The sequence below is a fragment of the Hoplias malabaricus genome, chromosome 16 (genome assembly GCF_029633855.1).
Source record: "Hoplias malabaricus isolate fHopMal1 chromosome 16, fHopMal1.hap1, whole genome shotgun sequence".
NCBI lineage: Eukaryota > Metazoa > Chordata > Actinopteri > Characiformes > Erythrinidae > Hoplias > Hoplias malabaricus.
Window position 1 is genome coordinate 1,847,079 of NC_089815.1, and position 26,094 is coordinate 1,873,172.

Below are 26,094 nucleotides of genomic sequence, written 5' to 3' on the forward strand. Positions count from 1 at the left end.
GTTTTTGTCTTTTTTTTTTTTTTTTATATAAATATTGGCACCTGCACCTTTACTTTATGAAGAGATCAGTGACGTGTTGGAAGCTACTCTCGCTGGGTCCAGCAGGGATTAGTCTTGAGTCTCTTATTGTAGTCAACAAAACACGGGGTAGTTCAGCAGTTTTCAACGTGCTCTGTTTGCGTCTGATGCGTGTCGCAGGGTCATTCCTCACAGACCGTGTCTTCACTACATGTTCCTGAACTCTGAAATGATGCTTTGGCGAGTGAAACATTCTCAGATCTCGTGGATATCTCAATATTTATCTTTCTACAAAGCGTTGAAAGAATGTTACATTTATTTTGACTTGTTTTACTTACGTTTAGGAGACTTTAAAACAAGCGCGTCACAGTATTAGATACGATACTTAGATCTTACGTAGGTTTAAGAGGATGTCATAAGCCTAAGGAGTCAGTGTTGAGTTGAGACACAGTGGGAAACAGAAGACGTGAGAGTTCAGGGACGTTATTGGTCTCTGTAACTGACGCAGGGACTGAGTTGAAAACTGCTGGACTGTTCCTTTAAACGAACGAAGGCTTGTTTAACCGTGGAGCCGAGCTGCTCTCTGACGCTGACACAGAACAAGGCTCTAACACACACTAACTCAGCGAGGCCTCGGTCCGGTGCGGAGGAGTTATTCTGGGCTCGGGGCCGAGTTACACACGTCTTACTTTAGTTTCAGAAGCTTTTTTTTTTGAGTCGTTTTAATTTGTCTCTCTGCGTCAGACCCTGGTGTTTCTGAACCTGGTTCATGAGGTTTTCCAGATGTTTACAGATGTTGCAGACGATCTCACGTTTAGACGTCATCTTTAATCCATCCTCTGTGTCATTTATGATGGTGATGAGGATTTTAAGCGATTATTCTGCGGTTGCTGAGCTCTTTTACTTGTTTTAATGTGTTTTATTCACAGCAAATGTGTCTTAATCCATTGACAATAAGGGAGTAAGTCTCTCGCAGGAATAAAATCATTAAAAAAAGTAAGAGGGGTGATGTGGTGATCTCATAACGAGTAACACGTGCGGAGACTAGGTTTCTGTTCTCTTTTGCGGCGCATGGCTCCTCTGGGACTGTGTTCTCTGGACTGTAAATAGTTCTGTGAGTCGTCCTGAAAATCCCGGGTCTGGAGCCCGATGGGTCAAGTGTCCGTCTGCTGGGAGATCTCTTCACCAAAGTGTGAATATAGAAACAAAGCAACACTGACTCTGATCAGAGACGTGTTCATCTTCAGTGGCTTTGATGTGTTATAACCGTTCTTACAGAAACAACACGAGCGATTGAAATAAAATCTCATTCAAAACCATGCCTTATTCTTTAACGCTGTCTCTTTCACAAGTGCTTTCTCGTGTGTGAGTGTGATGTTAGTGCTACACCTAGTCTTCTAGTTCTTCTAGTGTTCCAGGTTCTATATAGAACCACTTTCTTAAGTAAAGAACCCTTTAATAATCACGTAAAAGGTTCTTCTAGTGTTCCAGGTTCTATATAGAACCACTTCCTTTAATAAAGAACCCTTTAATAATCACGTAAAAGGTTCTTCTAGTGTTCCAGGTTCTATATAGAACCACTTCCTTTAATAAAGAACCCTTTAATAATCACGTAAAAGGTTCTTCTAGTGTTCCAGGTTCTATATAGAACCACTTCCTTTAATAAAGAACCCTTTAATAATCACGTAAAAGGTTCTTCTAGTGTTCCAGGTTCTATATAGAACCACTTCCTTTAATAAAGAACCCTTTAATAATCACGTAAAAGGTTCCTCTAGTGTTCCAGGTTCTCTATAGAACCATTCCTTTAATAAAGAACCCTTTAATAATCACGTAAAAGGTTCTTCTAGTGTTCCAGGTTCTATATAGAACCACTTCCTTTAATAAAGAACCCTTTAATAATCACGTAAAAGGTTCTTCTAGTGTTCCAGGTTCTATATAGAACCATTCCTTTAATAAAGAACCATTTAATGGTCACGTAAAAAGTTCTTGTGTTCCAGGTTCTATATAGAACCATTCCTTTAATAAAGAACCCTTTAATAATCACGTAAAAGGTTCTTCTAGTGTTCCAGGTTCTATATAGAACCATTCCTTTAATAAAGAACCCTTTAATAATCATCTAAAAGGTTCTTCTAGTGTTCCAGGTTCTATATAGAACCACTTCCTTTAATAAAGAACCCTTTAATAATCACATAAAAGGTTCTTCTAGTGTTCCAGGTTCTATATAGAACCACTACACTGTGTTTTTAAGAGTGCTCAGTGTGTTGTCCTCCCACATCTGTGTTTACTGGGTTATACACTGCATTATTTACAGCCAGTGGCTTTTACACAGAGACGGAGCCGCTGTGCTGTCCATTAGCTGCTGATTTGATTGATTACTGAGAGGTTAAAGTTATTGATCCACTTGACTCAGGCGAGATGGAGCGTGTGGAGCTCTCAGTCGTGCATTAACCTGTCTGTGGTGCATCAGCGCATTAATAAACCATCAACTCTAATGTAGTGGGAGGGGCCTTAAAACTTCACTGTTAATTCATTGTTAGGCTGCACTGAGAACAGTCCTCCGACCGAAAACATCCAGCCGACAGCGTCCTGTGTCACTGATGAAGGACTAGAGGACGACCGACACACACTGTGCATCTGACTTTACATCTACAAGGTGGACCCACGAAGGAGGAGTGTCTCACAGAGTGGACAGTGAGTGGACACAGGGTTTAAAAACTCCAGCAGCACTGCTGTGTCTGATCCACTCTACACCAGCACAACACACACTAACACACCACCACCACGTCAGTGTCACTGCAGCGCTGAGAATGATCCACCACCACATCACACCTGCTCTGTGGGGGTCCTGAGAGGGAGTGGTATATTATTGTGGAAACATGTAAAGCCTCTGCTTATGTTCCGTGTGTGTGTGTGTGTGTGTGTGGTGAATAGGTTTGTCCAGGAAGCTGAAGGGAGGATGGCTGCTGCTGTGGGAGCTGAGCGCAGGGACGGAGGCTCCTGCACCGGTGAGGGTCTGGATCTGAATGGTGGGGTGTATATATCATTGTTACAGTAAAACTGATGAATGTATGGATCCCCCGTTAGCTCTGGACACTGTGAGGAGGGGGTACCTGCTCGTCTTTTACCTGCTGCAGTTCCTGGGCTTCACCTGGACTTTCAGCCGATTAAACGCTGACCTCTTTCTCCTGGGACACGGTGAGAAACGAAGCCTTGTATTTCCTTGTTTTATTGTTATTTCTTTAAAGTCTCTGGACCTTTGAGGAACTTCTGTGCTGCAGAGGGTCAGACCTAAGATTATAAAAGCGCTCCTGTGTGTTTTTATTAGTTTGTGAGGAGCACATGTCCTCGCCAGGTTAGGATTATTTCAGGTTCTGCGGCATGGCGAAGATATTTTGGTGCTCTTCACAACTTTGAATGCTTTTTATTTACATAATCTCTCTCTCACTCTGTGTGTGTGTGTGTATAGACGGTGTGTACAGTGCATTTAGATCCTGTGCTGCAGTGCTGTATGTGTGTCAGATGGTGGCGCCCTTGGAGGTGATTAATGCAGCTCTGGGTCTCATCATTGCTCCAGTTCTCCCCACAGTCATCCAGGTCAGACACACACACACACACACACACACACTACCACAAACAGCATCACCTGCACACACACACACACACACACAACACACACCACCAAAAACAGCATCACCTGCGCACACACACTACCACAAACAGCATCACCTGCGCACACACACAACACACACCACCAAAAACAGCATCACCTGCACACACAACACACACCACCACAAACAGCATCACCTGCACACACACACACACACACATCCATACACGTGTTTTCTGGAGTGATGGAGTTCCTCTGAGTTGGTGTTTGGAGTTGGAGTGGTGTGTGCGTGTGTGTATGCGCGCTTGTGTGTGTGTGTTGTTGTTGTTGTAGGTGATGGGGAGGAACCTGATGCTCTTCGTGGTGTTCGGGAGTCTGAGAGAGATGCAGAGCAAAGGTGTGACGTTCTGTGTGTTCTACCTGTGGAGCTCCGTGGAGATGTTCAGGTGAAGCCAGGGCTGATGTGTACAGATGTGTACAGATGTCTCAGCACCTGCTGAACATTCAGTGTCATGTTGAACCCACCCGTTTTGTGCAGGTGTCTGTTTCACCTGCTGGAGATCTGGGGCAGGGAGTGGAGGGCGATGACGTGGCTCTGGAACGCTGTGTGGGTCCTGCTCTATCCCCTGTCCACGGTGGCAGAAGGTGAGAGGAACGGCGTTCTTAAAGGAACAGTCAGTTTTTTAATGCTCTGTATGACACACAACTCACACGATGAGGAATCAAAGGCTTGGTAGTCATCAAATGTTTTAGCTTATGCTCCAAAGGCTGGCTTCCCCATAGTTTTAGTACAAAATTCCTGACACATTCAGGCCACTAGGTGTCAGTATGTCAACACACTGTTTAAAAACAAGTGATTGCTCCTTTGAGTATTTGTGCCAGGATACAGAATAAAAGTCCCTCTCTCTGTCCGCTGTGAGAATATTCTGGTTTTAATCTGAGGGGCTGTTCCTGCTGTGTTCCAGCTGCTGCCGTCCTTCAGGCTCTTCCTATTTTTGATGAGTCCAGACTCTTCAGCGTCCCCCTCCCCGAGAGGGTAGGCTTCTCCGTCAGCTTCTCCTTCTCTCTCAGACTCTACCTCATCCTCCTGCTCTCAGGTGAGATCTTAAAGCACTTTGTTGTGTGTTGCCAGTTTGTGTGTGTTTAGAAACACAGACACAAACACAGGGGGTTTGAAGGAAACAGGACCGTTATCCACATCATAAACGATGTGTCTTTGGAAAAAGACCTTAAAGAAACACTAGGAACATTTTTGTATGTTTGCTCTTAGGTTCCCCCTACAGCTGCAGAGTGTAATTCACTTTTACAGCACTCTACTGAAATCAAGGGGGAAGGGGGAGGGAGGGTATTTTCCTACACTTTCAAAAAAAGAAAAAAAAAAAAAGGTACGGTGCAGGTACATTACTGTCACTAAAGCTACAAACAGTGTAGTGTATCTTTAAAGGTACAGACAGTGTAGTGTATCTTTAAAGGTACAGACAGTGTAGTGTATCTTTAAAGGTACAGACAGTGTAGTGTATCTTTAAAGGTACAGACAGTGTAGTGTATCTTTAAAGGTACAGACAGTGTAGTGTATCTTTAAAGGTACAGACAGTGTAGTGTACCTTTAAAGGTACAGACAGTGTAGTGTACCTTTAAAGGTACAGACAGTGTAGTGTACCTTTAAAGGTACAGACAGTGTAGTGTATCTTTAAAGGTACAGACAGTGTAGTGTATCTTTAAAGGTACAGACAGTGTAGTGTATCTTTAAAGGTACAGACAGTGTAGTGTATCTTTAAAGGTACAGACAGTGTAGTGTATCTTTAAAGGTACAGACAGTGTAGTGTATCTTTAAAGGTACAGACAGTGTAGTGTATCTTTAAAGGTACAGACAGTGTAGTGTATCTTTAAAGGTACAGACAGTGTAGTGTACCTTTAAAGGTACAGACAGTGTAGCGTATCTTTAAAGGTACAAACAGTGTAGCGTATCTTTAAAGGTACAGACAGTGTAGCGTATCTTTAAAGGTACAGACAGTGTAGCGTATCTTTAAAGGTACAGACAGTGTAGCGTATCTTTAAAGGTACAGACAGTGTAGCGTATCTTTAAAGGTACAGACAGTGTAGCGTATCTTTAAAGGTACAGACAGTGTAGCGTATCTTTAAAGGTACAGACAGTGTAGCGTATCTTTAAAGGTACAGACAGTGTAGCGTATCTTTAAAGGTACAGACAGTGTAGCGTATCTTTAAAGGTACAGACAGTGTAGCGTATCTTTAAAGGTACAGACAGTGTAACGTATCTTTAAAGGTACAGACAGTGTAGCGTATCTTTAAAGGTACAGCAGTGTAGCGTATCTTTAAAGGTACAGCAGTGTAGCGTATCTTTAAAGGTACAGCAGTGTAGCGTATCTTTAAAGGTACAGACAGTGTAGCGTATCTTTAAAGGTACAGACAGTGTAGCGTATCTTTAAAGGTACAAAAAGTGTAGCGTATCTTTAAAGGTACAAAAAGTGTAGCGTATCTTTAAAGGTACAAAAAGTGTAGCGTATCTTTAAAGGTACAAAAAGTGTAGCGTATCTTTAAAGGTACAAAAAGTGTAACGTATCTTTAAAGGTACAGACAGTGTAGCGTATCTTTAAAGGTACAGACAGTGTAGTGTATCTTTAAAGGTACAGACAGTGTAGCGTATCTTTAAAGGTACAGCAGTGTAGCGTATCTTTAAAGGTACAGACAGTGTAGCGTATCTTTAAAGGTACAGACAGTGTAGCGTATCTTTAAAGGTACAAAAAGTGTAGCGTATCTTTAAAGGTACAAAAAGTGTAGCGTATCTTTAAAGGTACAAAAAGTGTAGCGTATCTTTAAAGGTACAGACAGTGTAGCGTATCTTTAAAGGTACAGACAGTGTAGTGTATCTTTAAAGGTACAGACAGTGTAGTGTATCTTTAAAGGTACAGACAGTGTAGTGTATCTTTAAAGGTACAGACAGTGTAGTGTATCTTTAAAGGTACAGACAGTGTAGTGTATCTTTAAAGGTACAAAAAGTGTAGTGTATCTTTAAAGGTACAGACAGTGTAGTGTATCTTTAAAGGTACAAACGGTGTAGTGTATCTTTAAAGGTACAGACGGTGTAGTGTATCTTTAAAGGTACAGACGGTGTAGTGTATCTTTAAAGGTACAGACAGTGTAGTGTATCTTTAAAGGTACAGACAGTGTAGTGTATCTTTAAAGCTACAGACAGTGTAGTGTATCTTTAAAGGTACAGCAGAATAAAAACACAATAAAAGTTCTGGAGATGAAACGGGGCGAATGACATCAACACAACTTTAACATCCACAGTTAAAATAGAGTAAGGTACAGTTCTGTTCCCTAATTAAAGGTACAGTACATGTTCCCTTGAGTGTACCTCCAAACTGACCCTCCTCCAAAAGTTACATAGTGCAATTTCTGCAGTGCTGAGCCAGGAGTAGTAATGACAGAGGCTCTGATCTCACAGTTACAGCTCAGAAGAAGCTGCACGCATTAGGTACAAATACTACATAGTGTTACTTTAACAACGTGTTCTTGGAAACACATCCTTAACAACGCTTTCCTGGCAGTGTGTCTGTGGAATCACAATATGTTCTTGGAAGAAGAGTGTGTTCTTTGTGTTAAGAGTGTTGTGGAGCAGAGTTTATTTCAAAACACGAGTAAACATTTTTCAGACGTTAAACATGTGTTTCAGTGAGAACGTGAGATACACACGTCAGCTGCAGTATGCACTTGGTGATTTATTCATTTTATTGAAAATAATACACATCTAAACTCCAAGTAAAATGAATGGTATCGAGAGCCTTGATTTAAAAGAGTATGGTTTTGGACCAATTATGTCCCAACGTTTCTCTGAACAAATCATTTAGAATATTTTCTTCACCCTGTGTTTTATACAAAGTGTTTGTGCTGTGTTTGTGTTACAGGTCTCTTCATTAACATGAGGCACATTCTGAGACAGAGACGAAGATGTGTCCGAATAAAACTTGACTGACACACACACACACACACACTTTTAATTCCTTTGCTTTATTAATGATATAAAGTAATAGTATTATTTTCTCTGAATACAGAGCTGATTACATAATATTTAGAGGCTGGGACTCATTTAAACGATTTAAAAGCAACACAATAAACTCAGACTTGTGTAAAAACGGAGCAGTTTTAACTGATCATTGAGTATTTTGATAGATATTTCATAAATGACACATTTATTTTAAATAAAAATATACGGTATATAAAAGGAACCACTGATGGAACCAGCTTTCAAAGTTAAAGCAGAAAAAATACATCTGGCACTAAACAGAAATGAAGTAAAATCTGTTAAAATCGCAGGCTGAGATTGTGGGAAGTTACATTTATAGAAAGTTCCTGAGATAAACTCCAGCTCGTGGCACTGTAACTAAAAGCAGATTAAAGAGAACGAATCTTACTCTTTTTCGAGGGACTGCAGTTCTGATCTTTAGAGGTGGGAGATGATGGACAGCTGACGACGACCTTGATGTTTTGGGCGAAATCCACCACACTGTGCTGTGACTGATAATGTTCCAGCAGTTTTCTCCACAGCTCACTGCACTCCAGCAGGTGTCGGTTACCTGTAACGCAGAGCGACAACCGTTTACAGCTTCACTCTCTGAAAAAACAGACCGGGGGTTTCACTGGGGGAAGCTACAGACAAAAGAGCTCAGTTTCTTTAGTTGTGGATTGTGCAATTGTACATTTTCTTAATTTGCCTTGACCTCATACACCTTGTAGTGTCTCTGTTACAGCTCCAAGGACCTGGGGGTTGTGGGTTCGAGTCCCGCTCCGGGTGACTGTCTGTGAGGAGTGTGGTGTGTTCTCTCTGTGTCTGCGTGGGTTTCCTCCGGGTGACTGTCTGTGAGGAGTGTGGTGTGTTCTCTCTGTGTCTGCGTGGGTTTCCTCCGGGTGACTGTCTGTGAGGAGTGTGGTGTGTTCTCTCTGTGTCTGCGTGGGTTTCCTCCGGGTGACTGTCTGTGAGGAGTGTGGTGTGTTCTTTCTGTGTCTGCGTGGGTTTCCTTCGGGTGACTGTCTGTGAGGAGTGTGGTGTGTTCTCCCCGTGTCTGCGTGGGTTTCCTCAGGGTGACTGTCTGTGAGGAGTGTGGCGTGTTCTCTCTGTGTCTGCGTGGGTTTCCTCTGGGTGACTGTCTGTGAGGAGTGTGGTGTGTTCTCTCTGTGTCTGCGGGGGTTTCCTCCGGGTGACTGTCTGTGAGGAGTGTGGTGTGTTCTCCCTGTGTCTGCGGGGGTTTCCTCCGGGTGACTGTCTGTGAGGAGTGTGGTGTGTTCTCCCTGTGTCTGCGTGGGTTTCCGCCGGGTGACTGTCTGTGAGGAGTTAAGTGTGTTTTCCCTGTGTCTGCGTGGGTTTGGTGTCAACAGACACCCAGATATTTCCTGCAAGTACAGCTCTTGAAATGAAGATGAAAAAACAGTGAATACAAAAACAAATCTGATTTGCTCTGTCCAGGGTGTGTTCCCGTCTTGCGCCCAGTGATTCCGGGTAGGCTCCTGACCCACCGCCGCCCTGAACTGGATAAGGGTTACAGACAATGAATGAATGAATCATACACCTTGTGGGCTTCAAGATCTTTTAAAGCAATATATTCTCCCTCGTCTCCACAGAGGAACACAGTGCTGTTTCTTAGTGAAACGTCTGTGACCTGCTTCGGTCCAAACCCCACGAGCCCCACAGCAGTGTTCTCCCCCTGTGTAAACAGCCCCTGTTCAGAACGCCCGCTTTCAGCACCTGTTCCTTTAAATGATGAATGTTTTTGTGTAATATTGGCTCTGATTTGTGTGTGTGTGTGAAATCAGTGCTGCTCCAGAGTGTGTTCTTTACCTAGAATGCAGAGTCCATTCTGAGCGCGTGTGATGGCGACATTGACCTGGTTGGGGTCTGTGATGAACCCGAGTCTGTTCTGCATCCATCTCCTGCTGAAATGTGTCTTACATTTGATCTCAGAAAGTGGACAGGAGCGCACTGTGGAGATGATCACATACGGCCACTCGCTCCCTACACACAGACAACAAATACATATACGTTGGTCCACCTTGTAGATGTAGAGTCAGAGACAGTAGCTCATCTGTCGCTGCACAGTGTGTGTCGCTCGTCCTCTAGTCCTTCATCAGTGACACAGGACGCTGTCGGCTGGATGTTTTTGGTCGGTGGACTGTTCTCGGTCCAGACACTGAGGGGTTTAAAAACTCCAGCAGCACTGCTGTGTCTGATCCACTCTACACCAGCACAACACACACTAACACACCACCACCACGTCAGTGTCACTGCAGCGCTGAGAATGATCCACCACCACATCACACCTGCTCTGTGGGGGTCCTGAGCGCTGGGGAACAGGGGGGAAAACATTGGGCATTTTTATGGAGGGTGCTAAAAAAATAAAATAAACCCACCTTGGCTCTTCATAATTGTACAAACATTGATGCTCTCCATTCCTGGCTTCTTCTTTTTCCTCTTCTTCAAGATCTCTTTGATGCTACAGACCTGAGCGTTGTAGGGCGTCAGGATGGCGATCTTCTCAGGCTCAACTCCAGACTGATAAACTAACAGTTCAGCAACTCGAACCTGGAGACCGTGAAAACAGAACAGACCCTCAGGAGAAATGTGCTCCAGTTCACTTCAAGGAATGACTGAAATCATCTTAAAGGGAACATATTATGAAAATAATCCTTTGTGCACATTATTTAAAGAGATCTGGAGGCCACCAGCCCACACACAGTGAAATAAGACCCCCTGTCAGTTTCCTGTGCGATGCCTGAGTCAGAAACACGGGATAAAACGAGCCGTTCTGATTCTGCTCCGCTTCTGACGTCAAGTGCAGAGTCTTTAGAATGGCCCCGCCCCCTTGTCTGAGTCTGTCCAATCACAGCGTTGGACCCGTGTTTATGTGAGAGCGCAAAGACGAGGTTAAACTCAGCGAAACAGACACAACGAGCGCGGAGAAATAAGAGCACTGAGTAAAAACGGAGAAGAAAGAGAACAGAGTGAAAACGGCTAAAAACCAGAGCTTCTGCTCCTCGCTCCTCACTGCTGTGCGCTCGGGGTCGGGGTGAACAGCGAGCGGCTCATTATCATTTAAAGGAACAGGTGCTGAAAGCGGGCGTTCTGAACAGTGTTTCTCTGTGGAGACGGGGGGGTGGTAAGTTTATCTTATATTTCTCATTTATGAGTTTGTTATTAGAACAGTGTAAGTGTTTTCAGAATCAATGCCTGAAACAAGGGACATACCCTATTAATGCTTTAAACCCACCTTATTTCACTCATAATCTCACAACCCTGAGATCCACTAAAGAGAGAGGTTTGTAGTAAAGGCAGCTGTCTCACCGCTTGCTTTGCCTGCGCTTTGTTGGCCACTGATTTGTCATTGCCAGCTGCTGTTGAAACAATCAGTCTGTCCTCGTCTCCTTCGACGTGACCAAACAGGACAGCGGTCGGTTCACTTTTGTCATTGAGCAGAAAGCAGCACCTCTGCACATCTCCAGTTTTCAGCTTGCCTCCATAAAATTGGTTTGAGGGGAACTGGCAGATACTCATGTGCTACAGAAGACAAAGTATGTTAATGCCTTAAAACAGATTGCTCGAAAAATAAAAATTTGATCTTTTACAAAAAATCTTCATCCCGAAAAAACATTTACATAATTTTACTGGTAAAACCTGACAGAGCAAATCAGATTTGTTTTTGTATTCACTGTTTTTTAAATCTTTATTTCAAGAGCTGTACTTGCAGCAAACATCTGGGTGTCTGACACCAAACCCACGTGGACACCACACTCCTCACTGACAGTCACGCGGAGGAAACCCACACAGACACAGAGAGAACACACCACACTCCTCACAGACAGTCACCCGGAGGAAACCCACGCAGACACGGGGAGAACACACCACACTCCTCACAGACAGTCACCCGGAGCGGGACTCAAACCCACAACCTCCAGGTCCCTGGAGTTGTGACAGAGACACTACCAGCTGCTCCAACGTGCTGCCTGTGCACTATTATAGTGAACTGAATTCTGGAGGGTAGTGAACGATTTTGGACTCTACCTCATGCGGGTTTTTAACCAAATAACGCAGTGCATTATGGGTATCCGCATTGGTTGTATACTAACTTTTGAGGTGCACTGTGGGATGGTTAGAGTGCACTTTTCGGACACTATTACAAAATGGCAGAACCCAAGAATAGTGCAGTATAGTGAACAGAGGACAGTTTCAGTCTTGTATTATTGAGTACCTCTGGGATATTTGGTCAAATCTAACTATTACCAAACTGGAATCTCAACGTAATGCCCTCCTTTACCATCCTGTACTGTGTGTCCAGCAGCTGAGCACGCTCCATGTATCGCTCAAATAGAGACCTCTGCATTCCCTGCTCCTTCACAACAGCACAGCCCACAATGGGTTGAAGCTGTTTGTGGTCGCCCAAAAGCACAATCTAAAAAGAAAAGAAGTCTCATGAGTCAGTGTCTGCATCTGTCCATAGTGTTACTACAGCGGAAGACACTACTGTTAAGAAAAAAGTTTATCCAGTTCACACAGTTTCACACACTCACCCTGTCACTCACACACACATTCATCCCACACATCCCTGTCACTGTGGTGTGTTGTGGGTTCAGTGCCTAGCTCAAGGGCACTTCAGCCGTGGATGTTCCTGCTGGTTCTGGGGATCGAACCGGCAACCTTCTGGTACCAAGCCCGGTCTCAAATCATTAGGCCACAGCAGCCCAAAGGCCATGGCTTTTATAAAAAGTGTTTTTTGATTACAGTCATGAATGTAACCTTTAGTACATGCAGAGATCCTCAATCTGAACAACAGAGAGAACTGCCTTTCCCCACAATCCTTAACACATCCTTTAACTGTAGATTTTAAAACTGTGCTGATTTCATCTCCAGGACTTTTATTGTGTCCTTTTATTCTCCACAGTTGTATAATGAAAGATTACAGAGATCCCCCTCTCCTTCTGGAGAAGAGAATGTAATGAACCTTTAGGAACACAACTGGACTCTAACACCACTGCTGTACCTTTAAAGATACACTACACTGTCTGTACCTTTAAAGATACACTACACTGTCTGTACCTTTAAAGATACACTACACTGCTGTACCTTTAAAGATACACTACACTGTCTGTACCTTTAAATATACACTACACTCTCTGTACCTTTAAAGATACACTACACTGTCTGTACCTTTAAAGATACACTACACTGTCTGTACCTTTAAAGATACACTACACTGTCTGTACCTTTAAAGATACACTACACTGTCTGTACCTTTAAAGATACACTACACTGTCTGTACCTTTAAAGATACACTACACTGTCTGTACCTTTAAAGATACACTACACTGTCTGTACCTTTAAAGATACACTACACTGTCTGTACCTTTAAAGATACACTACACTGTCTGTACCTTTAAAGATACACTACACTGTCTGTACCTTTAAAGATACACTACACTGTCTGTACCTTTAAAGATACACTACACTGTCTGTACCTTTAAAGATACACTACACTGTCTGTACCTTTAAAGATACACTACACGGTTTGTACCTTTAAAGATACACTACACTGTCTGTACCTTTAAATATACACTTCACTGTCTGTACCTTTAAATATACACTTCACTGTCTGTACCTTTAAAGATACACTACACTGTCTGTACCTTTAAAGATACACTACACTGTCTGTACCTTTAAAGATGCACTACACTGTCTGTACCTTTAAAGATGCACTACACTGTTTGTACCTGTAAAGATGCACTACACTGTCTGTACCTTTAAAGATACACTACACTGTTTGTAACTTTAAAGATACACTACACTGTCTGTACCTTTAAAGATACACTACACTGTCTGTACCTTTAAAGATACACTACACTGTTTGTAGCTTTAAAGATACACTACACTGTCTGTAGCTTTAAAGATACACTACACTGTTTGTACCTTTAAATATACACTACACTGTCTGTACCTTTAAAGATACACTACACTGTCTGTACCTTTAAATATACACTACACTGTCTGTACCTTTAAATATACACTACACTGTTTGTACCTTTAAAGATACACTACACTGTTTGTACCTTTAAAGATACACTACACTGTCTGTACCTTTAAAGATACACTACACTGTCTGTACCTTTAAAGGTACACTACACTGTTTGTACCTTTAAAGGTACACTACACTGTTTGTACCTTTAAAGATACACTACACGGTTTGTACCTTTAAATATACACTACACTGTCTGTACCTTTAGTGACAGTAATGTACCTCTGTGGCAGGAGAAACTGCACATTAGTAAACATCCATCCATCCATTATCTGTAAGCGCTTATCCAATTCTAGGGTCGCGGGCGGTCCAGAGCCTACCTGGAATCATTGGGCGCAAGGCAGGAATACACCCTGGAGGAGGCGCCAGTCCTTCACAGGGCAACACAGACACACACACATTCACTCACACACTCACACCTACGGACACTTTCAAGTCGCCAATCCACCTGCAACGTGTGTTTTTGGACTGTGGGAGGAAACCGGAGCACCCGGAGGAAACCCACGCGGACACGGGGAGAACACACCACACTCCTCACAGACAGTCACCCAGAGCGGGAATCGAACCCACAACCTCCAGGTCCCTGGAGCTGTGTGACTGCGACACTACCTGCATTAGTGAACAGCAAGTTCCAAATGCAAAAATAAATGATAACTAGAAAAAAATATATATAAACTGAGAGCAAAATGTCTGGAAAATCTAAACGTGTTCTGAATACGCTTGTACACACCTGCTGAGGGTTATAAGAGACGAGAGGGATGAAGGCCTCGGGTTCTGTGGCCATTGCGCATTCATCGATGAGGATCTGCCTGAAGTCCATGGTGTGGATTATGTTTGAGTTCAGAGCACTGGAGCAAGTACAGAGTATGACGTCATGCTTCAAGAGCTCGTGCTTACGCGCCTTCCACAGCACGTTTCTGTAACTGCACACATCTCACATTACTCTGCTGTCTTTTGAAGAAAGGCGTGAAGTCAGAGTTGGATCTGCTTTGTTTCTTTTTACCTTTCAATGTCAAATGTGTCCTCGCTGCTTCCCTCCAGACGCTGTATCTCCTCTGCGTGAGGGTTTTCAGGTTTTCGAACCAGGTACATCAGTGTGATGTCCCTATAAAACACACGGTTAAATTCTGCACATTTCTGCCCTCATGATCATTCCAGCTGTTGTTATGAATACCTGAGCTCTTCCTTTGGCCTCTCTTCACGGAGGAACCTGCGGCACAGCTTTAGGTCACTGCCGGGATATGGGAACTCTCGCATCTCCATCTGACCACAGTAAACACGCAGAGGCTTCAGGACACCTCTCAGCTTCAGCAGTTGCTCTGGGATTTAAGGAGAGCACAGGGATCAGAACCAGCTCATTTTAGAGTCTGAATTCATTCACACAGATCAGTCAAAATGAATCCATAAGAGTCCAGACGTAGTTCACCAAGAAGTCAAAATATGAGAAATACAAAACAGTCCAAAGAAACATGGAACATTCCTTGCCGTGTTCTGTAAGTATTCTGGGGTTAAAACCCCACTGTAAACTACAAATTACGTAACTTGTATTTCAACATCTTGTTCCTGAAATCCGATCAGTGTCTTTACAGCTTTTGAATGGTTAAAAAGGTTGGAACACACTTCTTAGAAACAGAAATATGTTTTTACAGTAAGCATTTCTCTGGTCTCTGGCCTCATCCACACACCGTCATCCTGTAAATGAGGTCACACCTTCATGATTTAAAGTGAAGGATAAAACGGTGTAGGGAACTTTCTAGAAATTTTAAAGGGCCTGTGACACACGTCACCACAGGTTCTTATGGGTTACAGTGTTGGTAACCCATATGATGAGTGGTATGAGTGGATCAGACACAGCAGTGTTGCTGCACATTTTAAACCACTCCGTTTTCATAACAGAATGTCATACTGAATCTTATTATTAATATATATTACTGAGCATACATTTATTCATTCATTGTCACCCTGTGGAAACCCACACAGTCACCCTGAGGAAACCCACGCAGACACAGGCAGAACACACCACACTCCTCACAGACAGTCACCCGGAGGAAACCCACGCGGACACAGGCAGAACACACCACACTCCTCACAGACAGTCACCCGGAGGAAACCCACGCGGACACAGGCAGAACACACCACACTCCTCACAGACAGTCACCCGGAGGAAACCCATGCAGACACAGAGAGAACACACCACACTCCTCACAGACAGTCACCCGGAGGAAACCCACGCGGACACAGGGAGAACACACCGCACTCCTCACAGACAGTCACCCGGAGGAAACCCACGCAGACACAGGGAGAACACACCACACTCCTCACAGACAGTCACCCGGAGGAAACCTACGCAGACACAGAGAGAACACACCACACTCCTCACAGACAGTCACCCGGAGGAAACCCACGCAGACACAGGGAGAACACACCACACTCCTTACAGACAGTCACCCGGAGGAAACCCATGCAGACACAGAGATAACACACCACACTCCTCACAGACAGTCACCCGGAGGAAACCCACGCAGACACAGAGAGAACACATCACACTCCTCACAGACAGTCACCCGGAGGAAACCCATGCAGACACAGAGATAACACACCACACTCCTCACAGACAGTCACCCGGAGAAAACCTACGCAGACACAGAGAGAACACACCACACTCCTCACAGACAGTCACCTGGAGGAAACCTACGCAGACACAGAGAGAACACATCACACTCCTCACAGACAGTCACCCGGAGGAAACCCACGCGGACACAGAGATAACACACCACACTCCTCACAGACAGTCACCCGGAGGAAACCTACGCAGACACAGAGAGAACACATCACACTCCTCACAGACAGTCACCCGGAGGAAACCCACGCGGACACAGGGAGAACACACCACACTCCTCACAGACAGTCACCCGGAGGAAACCTACGCAGACACAGAGAGAACACACCACACTCCTCACAGACAGTCACCCGGAGGAAACCCACGCGGACACAGGGAGAACACACCACACTCCTCACAGACAGTCACCCGGAGCTGGACTCGAACCCACAACCTCCAGGACCCTGGAGCTGTGACAGAGACACTACCTGCTGCTCCACCGTGTCGCCCTAATAAAGCATTACTATTATTAATTGTATCACTACATAAACAAACACAATGTACCTGCCACAATATCCACAGATTTGTTAGAGGGTCCACAGTACAGGATGCCACATTTCTTGGGCACCTTCTCTTCTGGGGGTGTAGACTGGTCTGTTGTGGGAGGTTTTTGTGCACTCTCATCTTTCAGAAATTCCTGGTTCTTCATGTAGAATTGATAAGTGATATGAACCCCAACCACCGTTTTCCCAGTGCCTTTTCAAATGATAGAATAGTCACTAAACTTACATTTTCTTGTTGATAATCACTTGATGAATCTGTTTACTCAATGTACTTTGGGTCATTTAGGAAACGGACAGTTTAAACAATGTTAAAATATTAAAATGAGTCTCAAAAACTCAAACAGCTGTGAATACTGTAAGTATATGTATATGTAGGAGTAGTCATAAAATGCCTGGTCTTAGAAATGTGGTACTACCAGTGGAAATAACTTGGCTTATCAGTTAACTCTTAATCGTGAGGGTAAACGCTACCTGGTGGACCTTGTATCACAGTGAACTGGTTGTGCAAAGCTTCCTGGACGGCTTGTTTCTGACTAATATTCAGACGAGGCAGGTCCAGTCGGGGATCCACTGAATATAACACTTCACATTTGGCTGTTGAAAAAGCATTTGTTTTATTTTTAAAAAAGACATTTAGGCCCTCATTCATCAAAGCAGTAAATGGTCACAACTGATTGCAAATCTAGCACCATTTCAGAAGGATTTTGATTGTCATCAGTTTCATTATTGTTTAATGACTTTACTCAAACCTGAGTTTAATGACCTGTAAGTAATAGAAACTAATAATGTCACCAGTTAATTTATATGTTTTTCATGTAAATGAGGTGCTGGTTGACAGAGCTTGATCTTATATAATGATGCTGATTCATCAACTGCGCTCAAATCTTTGCATGTTTCCATGTCATAGAAAAGTTCAGTGAATCAGTGCGGTCAGCTCTGCCCTCAGCTTTGATGGAGGAGGACCAGTTTGTCGTAAACAGGTGGTTGGCTACAAAGTAGGAACATAGAGATTGAGGGGGAAGATAGAGGGAGGAAGATAAAAGATGGAAGGGGGAGGTAGAAGAGAGGGGGAATGTGGGGTATGTGTGATAATCAAAGAAAGAAGAACAAAGATTGAGGGGGAAAACTTAAGAAAGTTTAAGGGTAAAAGAACCTCTCTTAGTAGTATTTTTTAAAAATGAAACATGTTGTTTAGCAAATATCAGTTTTTATAATCTCGTCAACAGAACAACTGTGTAACGTAATGTTCTTATATGATAACATTTTTAATAATAACTTACTGGAATGATCATTAGATATATCCCCAGTGGCAATGCTCTTCACCAGCTCATTAGCCGTTTTCAGTTTGGCTACTACAAGTTCACGTAGCCTGCGAAGTAAAACCGAATCAGTTACTAAATACGGTATTTGCTGTTTACACTTGAACAACCTGGAATGATAAACTTCATTAATGTAGCTGTATGATCACTCTCTCCTGAACTCCTCTAGCTGTAGTCTGGCAGTGCTGGCTCGTGTTTTGTGGAAGAGGGTTTAGAAGTTGCGCTGAATGAAGGAAGTGAGGATTTTGAGTTGTATTTATTTCAAAACTTGGCTCACACTCTGGGCTTTCTATATTTTTCCCTCCAGCTTAAATTTGTAAGAATTGGTAAGAGAGTTATTACTTACACACATGGAATTTTCATTGGAATTAATTCCACGGTGAACTTTGTGCCTTTGTCAAAAACTTTAGCAGGAACCTCTGGCGTATTTTGATGATTTATTTTAAATTTGACTTGAATAACAGATTCTTTGTTCTCTTCCTCTTGGTTCATTACCACACCGTGTGCGACCCACGTCAAAGGGAGGGCGTCTTGCAGAACAGGAAAACCACTGGATTGTCTTTCTTCCGTCTGTTCCCCGTTCTCAGGATACAGATCTCTCAGCCTGATGCAGAGGAAGCAGTTTGCCAGATTAAGATCCTGCAGATCCAGGCGCCAGTCTTTTTTCTGCGCCTGTGTCATTTTGAAGTAACCCTCTGTCTGATCTCTCCATGTTATTCTCACGTCTTCAAGGATGACACTGTTATTATCCTCCACAGCGCAGTAAGCAGTATCCATCTTACACAGCTCACTCCAAATGTTCTGATACTCTTCACAATTTCGGTATCTTGACATCGTCGGGCGGCAAAAGCCCGTGGAGAAGCACATGGTTGGGTTTCTTGCGTGTTCCAGACAGACCTCAAAGGACGAATTGACACTGAGGAGCTTTACTGTAGGTGTTGTCGTGCTGTTGATGTTTTCTAGACCCAGCTGCACTTGTAGCACTTCTCCCACCTTGAGCTCCATTTCCACCTCCTTGAAATGCTGTGAATCTTTCGAGCAAGTTTCTTCCGTCTGCGTCTCCATTCCAACATCTTTAAGGCACGCTACAACTGTTTCCAAGTCTTCAGCTTTAACGGCTGATGTGATTTGCCTCCACGTTTTAGTTGAGATCGGAGTCACATTTTTACGATGCTTTGACTGAGACTGAATCTTGAGGTCATTGCTGAAAGAATACACTCGTCGTTTCCAGTGCAGGGTGACGGATTTCTCGTCACTGCTGTACTCTGGCTGCTTATCAACTTTAAGGTTCCTGTACATGATGGAAAAACCCTCCGATATTTTGTCAAATGGAAGTGAAATTCTGAACTCGTGCTCTTTGGGAGCAAGCTGTTCTACTACTGCCAGCTTGGCCACGGCTCTGGAACTGAATCGAGTCTTAGTCATGACTGTTAATGCTTCCATATCAAAGTCTTCTGCAAAGTCTTGTTGCACCACACTCGTGTTGCAGAGCTCATCTATCTCAGCCTGTGTGTAGCCCACGTCTTCTCCTTCGAGCACACTGTGGAGGTGCCTCTGAAGGATCAGATCCAGGTAGCGTCTCATAGGGGAAGATGCCCATGTGTAAGCGTTGAGCTTCAAGCCGAAGTGTCCCAACTTTGAAGGCAAGGAGGTGCAAGATCTTAAAACCACAGCTTTTTTTTGAAGATCCTTGAACTCTTTTGCCATGGGACGTAGCTTAGGGTGGATGTCGTCCGATATGATCAGCTGAACCAGTGTGTAGTAGTCCCTACATTCTGCAAGAGCTTTCATTTTTTGTAACACTGGTGTGATCACGAAGATTGGCCCATCCTCTTCTTGACTGTTTTCTTCTGTGGATTTTATCTCTTTGGCTTCACAGATATGGGACAGATAAACAGACAAGGGCAGAAGGGCAGAATGGTTACATCTAAACTGTTCAAGATCTTCATCGTCTGGTTTCTGGTGGCATCTCAGAGGGGTGAGGTCAATCGTCCGGTCATTGGAGATGAGTTCCTCTGCTGCTGCGCTGTTGTAGAGATTCATGAGCTCTTCCACCATGAAGTGGGCCCTGCTCTGCCTTGTCCACTCTCCAGAGCTCCAGCCTCCATCCAGCCTCTGCTTTCTGTGCAGGTTAGCGAAACGGTAGATTTTAGCAAGGCAGTCTTCTACTTTCGTGAAATCTAAAGGCCCGGATTCGTCCAAGCAGCGCTCTCGAATAATCCTGTCCGCCTCCTCATACGACAGCCTCCTGTCGGACCTCACGTGAGACAGAGTAAAACGGCTGGACTCTATTGCGTCGGTGGCCTTATCGATGACTGTTAGCAAGGAGATGGCCTTTCGATCTTCACCTGGGACTAAGCTTAAGTGTTCGGAGCTCAGTTTTCTGGAGACCATGAAGGTGGTCTTTGCCTTTTCTCCATTGGGAGGGTAAAAGGTTCTGCCAAGCTGTCTCGCATATACATCTTCATCGCTGTTTTTGCGGATGTAACAGGCAACATCGGTAACGTGAATTGCTATCACATAGGTTTCTTCAGTTTCAGTGAGACTTACGGCATCGTCCAAGTCTTGCGCATCGTCCGAATCAATGGTAAATGTGGTGTCATCACGGAAGTCCTCTCGTATTTCGTCGTCCTCTTTGCCATCTCTGGGAGGATGTGAAGAGGCAGGGGCGCATTTCCTTTCCCATTCTTTTGAAACTATCTCAAACATTTCGTACAAGTAATCCTTGTATGAAAAGACCTTTGTAACCACTCCAAGAGGAAACGTACAATTGTGATCCCATTTCAGCACCTTGACGACTAAGAGTTGATCATCTGCTTTATCTACAAAGTGGTCGCTCTCCCACATACGTCCGTTGAACCTGCGTACGTTGATTTTTCCTGGCTTTGGTTCAAGGATGCGAATTCTGGTCATGTTGTTTTTAACAGGCGTAACAAACCCGCTGCTGTCTGACATCTTACAGATGAAGCTGCCATATTCCTCATCGTCCCGCATCGATTCTACAACCTTTCCTGTCACGATTGTATCTCCGTTTGCCTCGGTTTCCGTCGCCAAGATCTGCACACACACCTCGTCCCCAGGAAACGATCTGCCCACATTACCTCGTCCAGTGATCTTGATGAGAAGGCTCGGGTCACTGAGAGGTTTGGCGTAAGCCAGGTCATGTCTCTCCATTTTAAGCTTGCAGTGTTTGAACTCGTGCGGCCTGGAAGTCAGCAGAACGTTCGGATATGTGTGGGGGGATTCTTGGTGACACTGACGAACCTTTCCTACCCGAAGTACGGAGATTTCCATGTTCTCAAGTCTCTAACAGTGTGCAACTGAAGAAGAGGAAGAAGACGAAGAGTGTGATGGGTGTTAAAGACTTCTTAAGTCGACTGATGAGAGCTTTGGCATCAGTGTAAAGGCATGGTCCACACTTAAATCCACTGTTATTTACTCAGCATCAGCACTTTGGCTTTTGTCATCTGCTCCATTTTCTCTTTGCCGTGGACCTAAAAACACACAAAAACAAAGTCGATACTCAGATGTTCCCCCTTCTCAGAGCCTGGTTCCTGAGCCTTAAAATGACAACACCTACATTCATTCATTATCTGTAACACTTATCCAATTCAGGGTCGTGGTGGGTCCAGAGCCTACCTGGAATCATTGGGAGGGAATACAACCTGGAGGGGGCGCCAGTCCTTCACAGGGCAACACACACACACAGACACCTACGGATCGCCAATCCACCTACCAACGTGTGTTTTTGGACTGTTGGAGGAAACCGGAGCACCCGGAAGAAACCCACGCGGACACGGGGAGAACACACCACACTCCTCACAGACAGTCACCCGGAGCGGGAATCGAACCCACAACCTACAGGACCTTGGAGCTGTGTGACTGCGACACCTACCTGCTGCGCCACCGTGCCGCCCCACAACACCTACAGTAAACCTTTAAACCTCACTCTTTAACACAATCACTTCACCTACCTGTGTGTTTGGACTGTGGGAGGAAACAGTGCACCTGGAGGAAACCCACGCAGACACAAGGAGAACACACCATGCTCCTCACGGATGGTGCCCCGAGGAGAGGGTCTGAGTCTGTAGCCCTGTAGTGCCACGTATTGGAGGTAAAGAATGACTGATTGCACCTTTAAACTCAAATTTAACTCAGTAATGTTTAGACAAATTATATTAAGTAGCTGTAATTCACAAAGGAGCTATAAGAGACATATACTTGACCTAGACAGTGGTCATCATCTCATTGCCTCGCGGATCTGTCGCTGATTGTAGTTAAAGCTGGTGATCCACGTAGAGGACGTAGAGACCGTACCGCTCTGTGGAAAGAGATGTTGCCTCTAATTCCCTTGAGCAATGTTCCTATGACGATGCTCCTCTGTGTGGAGTGGGACATTTAACCCTTTCACGTCTCCCCTCCTCTGACGTATATCCAGCACTGTGCAAAAGAGAGGCACCTGGGAAATGGGGATTTAAAATGGCCTTCATCTGAGCAGTTTGAGAGTTAATTTTCAAAAAACAAAACAAAAAAAACTAATATAGAATAAAAACAAACAAGTTTATTCTGGTGTGTGTGTGTGTGTATATGTTTGTGTGTGTGAGTGAGTGTGTGTGTATATGTGTGTGTGTGTGTGTGTGAGTATGTGTGTGTGGTGTGTGTGTGAGTATGTGTGTGTGGTGTGTGTGAGTATGTGTATATGTGTGTGTTTGTGTTTGTGTGTACGAGTGAGTTTGTGTGGGTGTGTGTATGTGTGTGTTTGTATTTGTGTGAGAGTGTGTGTTTGTGCATGTGTCTGTGTGTGTGTGTGTGTGTGTGTGTGTGAGTATGTGTGTGTGTGTGTGTGTGAGTATGTGAGTATGTGTGTATATGTGTGTGTTTGTGTTTGTGTGGGTGTGTGTGTGTGTTTGTATATGTGTGTTTGTATTTGTGTGAGAGTGTGTGTTTGTGCATGTGTCTGTGTGTGTGTGTGAATGTGTTGGTTTAACCCTTTCCACAACTCTCCTGGTGATAACTCTCCAGTGTTATTTGAGGTGGTCGTACAGTGCCTAGTGTCAGCGGTTAATAAATATGTGAATGTGTGTGTGTGTTTGTATGTGTGTTTGTGTGTGAGTGTGTATGTGTGTGTGTTTGAGTGTGTGTGTGAGTGTATATGTCTGTGTCTGTGTGTGTTTGTGTATGTGTCTGTGTCTGTGTCTGTCTGTGTGTGTGTGTGTGTGTGTGTGTGAATGTGTTGGTTTAACCCTTTCCACATCTCTCCTGGTGATAGTCCAGTGTTATTTGAGGGGGTCGTCCTGTGCCTAGTGTCAGCGGTTAATAAATACTTCATCGTGTTAAATCAAGTGTGCAGTAGATTTAACAAATCCATACGATCAGGAGAAACATCAGGAAACACACTGTTCTTCACTCGCTCCCAACACAGCGTCTACTCTTTACAACAAACATCCTTTTACTGTGTTTATGATTTTGTATTTATTTATAAATGTTTATCATTTTCACAAGCCACATGTTTATTTATTTATTTATTTATTTATTTATTTTATTTGACAGCGACAATCCAGATAAATATTGTTACACAAAACATAGCATGTGCAATGCATATAGTCCTTGGTTAGGCTTTTATAAATAATCTCAATAATAATAAACATTATTTAACCTTGTTCCTACAGTCACTGGATCATTTTCAGCACAGCGTCCTGTGTCACTGATGAACTGTGTCTGTGACTCTACATCTACAAGGTGGACCAACGAGGGAAGAGTGTCTCACAGAGTGGACAGAAGTGGACACAGGGTTTAAATTTAACGAAGTATGCAGAGCAACAGATGGACTGTAGAAATACAAGAGTGGAGAGCGCGTGTAGAAACGAGTCATTTTTTAAGGATGATGCTTGTACAATGTGCTCTGACATCAAAGGTCATACGACAATGTGGCCACTAGATGGAGACTCGACTTCATGTTTAATTCTCTCTCTCTCTCTCTCTTTCTTTCCTGGGGCCCTAAGCGAAATTTTGATAAAGGTCCCTCTTAAGAATTTAAGGTGGAACTGAAACCTCGAAGAACTCAATTAGCACTTGTAAGTACCTAATTCTTAATGTGGAATGAGCTAGGAATATAAACACATCACAGATACATTTAATCAAATGATTTCTTCATACATTAAAGTCACATTAGATATTTGCATACATTCATTCATTGTCTGTAACCCTTATCCAGTTCAGGGCGGCGTTGGGTCTGGAGTCTACCCAGAATCATTGGGCACAAGGCGGGAACACACCCTGGAGGGGGCGCCGGTCCTTCACAGGGCAACACACACACACACATTCACTCACACACACACCTACGGACACTTTTGAGTCTCCAATCCACCTACCAACGTGTGTTTTTGGAGCATGGGAGGAACTTTTGAAAAGCTTGAAACACCCATGGGTCATGGCACTGTGGCGCTGCGAGGGCTTTAAGGTTGTTGAGAGCATCTGAGCAGTGCACTCCCAGATAGGGAGCATATATCCACTGGCATAAAAAGTCACACCACTGACTGTAGACCACTGCTGGTCCACCATCGGACCCCTCAGATTACTGTCCTCCGGGTGACTGTCTGTGAGGAGTGTGGTGTGTTCTCCCTGTGTCTGCGTGGGTTTCCTCCGGGTGACTGTCTGTGAGGAGTGTGGTGTGTTCTCCCTGTGTCTGCGTGGGTTTCCTCCGGGTGCTCCTGTTTCCTCCCACGCTCCAAAAACACACGTTGGTAGGTGGATTGGAGACTCAAATGTGCCTGTGGGTGTGAGTGTTGCCCTGTGAAGGACTGGCGCCCCCTTCAGCCCAGACAGCGAACATATATCGGTCCACTGACATAAAAAGGCTGTCACACCACTGACTGTAGACCACTGCTGGTACTCAGATACTGTCCTGTACAGGATATAACTCATTTATAATCTCCTCAAACAGTTTTTACATTCACAGAGACTTTTATTCTGGAAAACACACTAATACAAATATTACCAACAACTGTGAGAGATATAATACTGAGTATAAGACTGATATAAAATGATTAAATGATAAAAATGTTGACACTGTACTGATTTAAATTATTTACTAATTTTATTTATAAAGAATAACAAAAAGAACCTAATGAAGGAAATAAATGTAAATTGGACTGTGAATGGAAAAGTGCTAAAATGTAGTATTTGGTCTAAAGTTCTGTTTAATCAGCAGTGATCCGCCCAGAAAACACTGTGTAAAACACTAGTGGACCTCCAGCTTTACCCTCAGTGGATCAACAGTGGTCCGCCGTCTCCTTGATCTCAAGGACTCTACCTTTAAATATCATACGTAGACTATAACTTATAAACAGTCCGACCTGGAGAAGACCAGTCACCGGTTCACCTCACTGCTGTTCCACAGCTCAGTCTCCTGGAGTCTTTTTTCCTCTTTTAAAATCCTGAAGGATAGTTTCGCTTCATTTTCTGAAGACGCTTGACGTGGGGCGACAGGACGGGGACGGGGACGAGGACGAGGGGGCTGTGTTAATATTCGTGGCCCTACGCAGTCTGAGTAGTGAGTGTATAGGGCGGGTACGGCTCTGCTTCTTTTGCATTGTCATTTGCAAACGTCTCTATTTTTATTACATCCTCCTTCCTACACACACACACACACACGCACACAGTGTCCTTATAAACAAGTACATTTCCATCAAACAAACAAAAGATTCCAATTCAGATATTCCACGTTCCTGCACACAACTGCAGTGTGTGTGTGTGTGTGTGTGTGATTAAAGGTTCCAGCTCTGATGAAGAGCCTAATCCCAGGTCTCGGCCATGGTTAAATTAGAAGATTCAGATGTTTTCTTTAAAAACCCTCTCGTGTCTCTGTCAGAGCTCCAGGGTCCTGGAGGTTGTGGGTTTGAGCCCCACT

The 26,094-nt window shown here is 44.0% G+C and overlaps 2 protein-coding genes across 2 annotated transcripts; one reads left to right on the forward strand and one right to left on the reverse strand.

Moving 5' to 3' along the window:
- Positions 1 to 2,974: 2,974 nt before the first annotated feature.
- LOC136672035 (very-long-chain (3R)-3-hydroxyacyl-CoA dehydratase-like) lies at positions 2,975 to 7,653 on the forward strand. The gene is made up of 7 exons (XM_066647973.1): positions 2,975 to 3,044; positions 3,103 to 3,213; positions 3,485 to 3,612; positions 3,959 to 4,071; positions 4,164 to 4,270; positions 4,591 to 4,722; positions 7,555 to 7,653. The coding sequence occupies exons 1-7, from the start codon at positions 2,975 to 2,977 to the stop codon at positions 7,620 to 7,622; spliced, it is 729 nt and encodes a 242-aa protein (XP_066504070.1). The 3' UTR covers positions 7,623 to 7,653.
- A 2-nt stretch (positions 7,654 to 7,655) lies between these two features.
- LOC136672036 (3'-5' exoribonuclease HELZ2-like) lies at positions 7,656 to 25,699 on the reverse strand. The gene is made up of 15 exons (XM_066647974.1): positions 25,541 to 25,699; positions 22,412 to 22,644; positions 22,160 to 22,278; positions 18,532 to 21,679; positions 18,147 to 18,235; positions 17,338 to 17,460; positions 16,868 to 17,059; positions 14,879 to 15,023; positions 14,708 to 14,809; positions 14,435 to 14,627; positions 11,953 to 12,087; positions 10,983 to 11,195; positions 10,052 to 10,223; positions 9,483 to 9,656; positions 7,656 to 8,223 (listed from the first exon to the last, which is right to left on the reverse strand). Exons 4-15 carry the CDS (start codon positions 21,477 to 21,479, stop codon positions 8,042 to 8,044), a joined length of 4,668 nt encoding a protein of 1,555 aa, XP_066504071.1. The 5' UTR covers positions 21,480 to 21,679; positions 22,160 to 22,278; positions 22,412 to 22,644; positions 25,541 to 25,699; the 3' UTR covers positions 7,656 to 8,041.
- Between the last annotated feature and the right edge of the window lie 395 nt (positions 25,700 to 26,094).